A 5,384-nucleotide genomic window follows, 5' to 3' on the forward strand; every position below is an offset into this window, starting at 1 on the left:
AGGTGTACCCAGTGGGGTGGGGGCAATTGCAACAGCTCATAGATTATATATATATATATATATATATATATATTTCAATTGCAAACCTTGCATTAACAATAGGATCTTTGGATCCGCTAGGCAGGCTTCCATGACCAAACTGCAAGGATGAGGAGAGGGAGAATATAAATTCAAATGATTTGCCCCTAGGAAAAGTACACTACTCAATAAAAAGAAAAGTTACCTTTACCATGTTCTCAGCTAATAATGGCAAATTGTAACAGCTAATTTTTGCAACAAGGTTCTGATCCAATAAAATATCAGTTATTTTAATATTATTGGAATATACACCAGGCACGATCCCCGTATGTAAAAATTGGATGCCCTTTGCTACTCCTATTGCAGCAGTTATACGTTGTGTCCAAGTAAGAGAGTGTTGAGAATGTCCCTCTGTCAAATGAAAACAGTGACCAATCATTATGTTAATGTATAAAGTAACTCAAAATGTCATGATGGAGAACATAATGTGGCACCTAGATGCCACTACTCTATGGTCTAAAATTTAAAGAATGAATAATTTATGGATGGAAAAAATCACTCACTCGTTAGATGATGATCATAGGTACCTGAACTAAATGTATTCACTATATCTTATAATGATCTTTACATATGATCAAAGGTAAATATTAAAAAAATCAACAATTCAAGGATAGTTTAGAAAATGGGATTTCATGTGGAGGAACCCTTTCAAAGAATGTTTGCAGACCCTAAGATCCTGCATACCACAAAGGGAGTTTTTATCCTCCAATCTGAGAATTAAATGTATGGATTAATAACATACCAGAGATCCAGCTCCTTAGTGTGCCATTTGGTACATATTCAAAGACAAAAAAAATTCTGCTGACACTTGAATCATCCAGGTAGCACTCAAAGCAGTGTCCCAAAGCACTGACCAAATGGCGATGCCTGAGTTTTAATATCAGCTCTATATAGTGCATAAAATTTTGAGTGCTGTGGCTTTTTTTCATTTTTAGGCATCTAACAGCTACAATAGAACCATCCTTTAGCCTGCCTCTGTACATCTGAGAACATGTAATTTGATAAGGAAATTAAATACGCATCAAATAGCACTAATCTTAAAGAGAAATAGTTTGGCATTTGATTAACTGTGTACAAACAAGCTACCAGTTCATTTCAATTGAGAAAATGTGTAACTGTGTAATCAAGGCAGTTATGTTTGGCATATATACTAGAAAACTTTATCAAAGTAACCTATGACATACCAGAAGGAATCCCAAAAATTCTATTTGAGAATTAAATTTGAGAGTAGACTAAAGCAGCTTATGTGTCAAAAGTCCCATGTATATAGTAAAACAGAATGCATACCTGTCCATGAGAACCTTCACCCATGAAAGCAGATGTGTCAAAGTTATTTGTAGCCTCCTCAAGCTCTTCCAATGAAAAGGTTCGATAAGCTGGAAGACCCAGTTCTCCCATCTTCATTGTTTGAGATATATACCCTTCAAGGAGAATTAAGCATATGTCAGATACATGATAAAGTTGGAAGAATGCTTGGCTGCATTTTTTCCTCTATATTTCCTGTACTCTTTCTAATAAGTAAGAGGCTTGAATTGAATATAATGCACTTGAATACTGAAATCAATGCTCTTTTAAATATAACACCTATTTACTGAACTCAATAATACCTTGTGATCCAACTACTTAGGCTGACTTTACAAAACTTCCTTGCCATGCAACTCTTCATAGAGCTGTATTTAGTTATTTTTAAATTAGAGGAGCATTCAACTATTCGATGCAAACATCTTAAACCAGAATTTATTGGTGGAAGGCTCAAAGAAAGATGAGTTCAGGGTCAATTTTAGGCCTTACTACATTCAACAGTGCAAGAATCACTAAATAAAATTCATACAAAATATTATCACAATTCCTTCATACAGCTTGATGAAAGCGTTATATTAATGGACAACTGGTGAAGTTAAAAAGCATTTGATTCTGTAATAGCCAATAGCCAATACAGGTTTAACATTGAATGTGTAATTTAAGAAATGATTGATTTTGATCAAAGAATATTTATCTATGTTGTTATTGGAATATCTAGAAAAAGACCCTATCTAACATATTAATTTTATATGTGGGATTATCCAAAAACAACATAAAACTGTATTTCACTCTGCATACTCATATTCAAAAATGCATACAAGCAGGTGTCTACACCTGTGCACACATGCACATGCACGCACGAGAGAGAGAGAGAGAGAGAGATGAAACCTTACTTGCATCCGAAAGTATCTTTGAGGTGTACCCAGTGGATGCATTCTCTGCTATTAATCTTGTTGGAGGTTTCTTAACCTTTGTTTCTCTCCTGGCATTTACTCTTCTAACCATCAAGTAAGCTAGTCCAAGAAGTGCAATTCCTCCAACAAGTCCTCCAATTATAGCCAAGAAAAGTGTTTTAGAAGCTTCTTTCTGATTCTTGTGATGTGGAGGAATGCCCACGGCTAAGGCTTCATTGCGACAAAATGAAAACGGATGTTGACTTTGTTTTCCAGTGGCCAAACAATTCCTGGCATACAGGACAACCCTTTCCTTAGAATCTGTCAGTAGACAGCTAGGTAGGCTTCCAGTCAAAAGATTTGAGGAAAAATCCACAAATTCAAGTTCAGAGCTGCAAGATAGATTTTCAAAAAGCATTCCTGTGAATTTGTTCCCTGCAATACTCAGATAAGTAATAGAAGGCAGTGATAACAAGGACGTTGGGAATCTTCCCACAAATGTATTGATAGACAAATCCAGCCATTGAAGCTGATAATAAGAGCTCACTTCAGCAGGGATGCCAGACCTGAACCTGTTCTTACTCAAGACAAGAGTAACCAACTTGTTGCCAAGTCGAGGGAATTGAGGTCCAAAAGCATTATCTTCCAAATCAAGCACTTGAAGGTTTGTCAAACGTTCAAAATCAGGCACTGCTCCAAAAAAGTGGTTATGTGAAAGTGCAAGAACTCTAAGATTCTCCAAATTACTTAATGCACTTGGCAGAGACCCATTGAACGAATTTTTCTTCAAACTTAAAACAGCCAAAACCGGAAGAGAACCTAGCCAATCTGGTAGCTGGCCAGCAAACATATTGTCATCAAGTATTAGTGTCTGGAGGCTTGTTAAGGATGAAAGCTCTTGAGGAATGGAACCATACAGGAAATTGGAAGTCACATTAAATATTTCTAACGATGATAAACGCGCAATTTTACCAGGTAAAGTGCCCCATAAACCGAGAGAGACCAATGCGAGAACCTTCAGGTCAGGAAGCTTAACTAGGGTGGTCACAAAGGAGTCTAAAGAAAAGTTCCGAGGTAAAAGTGGAGTTCCCTTGTTGCCAATTATATGCAGCTGGGTTATGCTTCCTTCATAGCATATAACAGTTGAAGATGAATTTGATTCAGTGTTGCAGAAATCTGTGTTGTTATTCCAGCTGCTTAAAACAACTGGAAAGTTTAGAAGTTGCTGAATTCGTAAAAGGGTCTGAACCTGGGAGGTTTGCAGTTGCTCTGAGTGATTGATGAAAAGCAAAAAAATAAAAATAACTGGAAGCTCATAATGGTGCAACATTTTTCCCATTGGCACCAGCAGTAAAGGCGAAGCACAGAAGGGATTTTATGGAGCTTTGAAAGAAGGAAATGGAAAAACAAAGTGCAGAGGTCTTATCACTAATACTGAAGATCATCTAACGAGTATTTAAAGACCATGAAATTCGTAGCTTCTTAACTACTAAAGCTCAAGCTTCCAGGATCACAAACAGAATTCCTGCAACAAAATATATATACATAAACAGATAACTCAACAGTTTTGAAACAAAATATTCAGAAAAAGGGTACGTTACTAAGGACCCAAAAAAACCAAAAGAACTATTTCTTGATAATTATATACCAAAATCACAAAATCGTTCTTCTTCTTTTTTTCCTGGTCAAAGAGAAAATAGAGAGAAAGCCGCATTGTTTATGTTGCAAATATTTTAATTTTTAAGTCTATTCTTTATCTCAAACATGAATATTACCTATATATGCTTCATTAAAAGCTTACCTCTATAAACAATACACAAATCACTTATGACCTTCAGAGTTCGAATGTGCAAGTACTCTCCAAGCTCAAGATCGAGATATCCCAGTTAAATTTTTGTAGCCTGGGAACAAATACAATGCTTTATTTTCCTCTCAAAATCAAAAAGAATAGATGCAGCCACTTCTGCCCCAAAACTTTTTGCTCAAGCCTGTGACCAAAACTATAGTCAATCAAAAGTTAAAAAAAATTAGAGGATTATAACTTCCAAATGAAGTTAATAATGCCCCACAATTGTTTTCAAGACCACTGCAAACGCCAACCAAATCCAACTGAAATAAGAGAGAGGTTTCAGATTTTGTAATATTCAGTGTGTATTTATGTCGGTGATCAATGTTTTGTGTTTGTAGAGTAGGTGATCTATGAACAAACTTTTTTTTTTTTTTTTTTTTAAAAAAAAAAAAAAAAAAAAAATTACAAACAAACAAACCTACCTTTGAACTTCAAAAACGTCAAATACCCAACTCAGGTTAAGCAATAGTATATGCATCTCGGATCACACATTTTTATAAGAAATAAATAAAAAACCAGACAGAAGAAAGTTCATATCACATGATAGACCCTGCAAGTACAGGTTTTTCAGATGACCCAATTGAACAAAACCCAAAAGTTTTTCAACCACACATTCAACAGACCTGTCAAAAGAAGGGGCATGCAAATCTTACTGACACATAAGAGCCTCTTTTTCAGGAGAAGGTTTCTGTTTGGACACGCCAAGACAAGTAAGTGACACAAGTTCGAAACTCACACACAATATGACCTGGAAAGCTTCACCAGCCGACACTCCATTACTTTATTTGACAACCAATTTTTCAGAGGTCTTAAAGGGAAGCCATTGTTGAAGAAGAAAAAGCAAAAGAAAGAAAGATTCTTGCGGAGAAGGGAAGTCCCTTTATTCCACTGCGTGTGACCAAATCTTTACAGTCTCTGACTGTGGAGTCCATCTGATTTTACAGGGAATTTAATGTTGAAGTTTATTTTTATTGTTATTTTTAAATGTAATGTAAGCTCTCGCTTTCTGGTCCTGGTACTCTGGTTGTGTCACTTTATGATGGCGTGGCCCCATGTTATTGTTAACGTAGCCTGTTGCTTTTGGCGCCATTCTATCTCTTCGTCCTTTTTGTTTGTGATAAATCCGAGTCATATCTATTCTATAGTGTGTATATTATATCCAAAAGTAGCATTTAGCCTGTTTGGTTAGAAAAAGGTATAGTTTTTAGTATTTATTCTCAGTTTTCATGGAACTCATTGCTGGCGTTACTATATTTTATCCG

General features: G+C 35.8%; 1 protein-coding gene across 1 annotated transcript in view; it reads right to left on the reverse strand.

The window, feature by feature from the left end:
- Window positions 1–5,081, reverse strand: part of LOC112024996 (probable inactive leucine-rich repeat receptor-like protein kinase At3g03770) — a gene marked incomplete in the record, with an annotated part of 7,214 nt that extends 2,133 nt beyond the window's left edge. The window contains 7 exon segments of the mRNA XM_065780343.1: window positions 87–139; window positions 224–429; window positions 821–1,061; window positions 1,366–1,499; window positions 2,274–3,798; window positions 4,075–4,261; window positions 4,545–5,081. Of these exon segments, the coding sequence (XP_065636415.1) occupies window positions 87–139; window positions 224–429; window positions 821–1,061; window positions 1,366–1,499; window positions 2,274–3,612 (1,973 nt within the window).
- Between the last annotated feature and the right edge of the window lie 303 nt (window positions 5,082–5,384).

The sequence above is a fragment of the Quercus suber genome, unplaced genomic scaffold (genome assembly GCF_002906115.3).
Source record: "Quercus suber isolate HL8 unplaced genomic scaffold, Cork oak 2.0 scaffold_233, whole genome shotgun sequence".
Lineage (NCBI taxonomy): Eukaryota > Viridiplantae > Streptophyta > Magnoliopsida > Fagales > Fagaceae > Quercus > Quercus suber.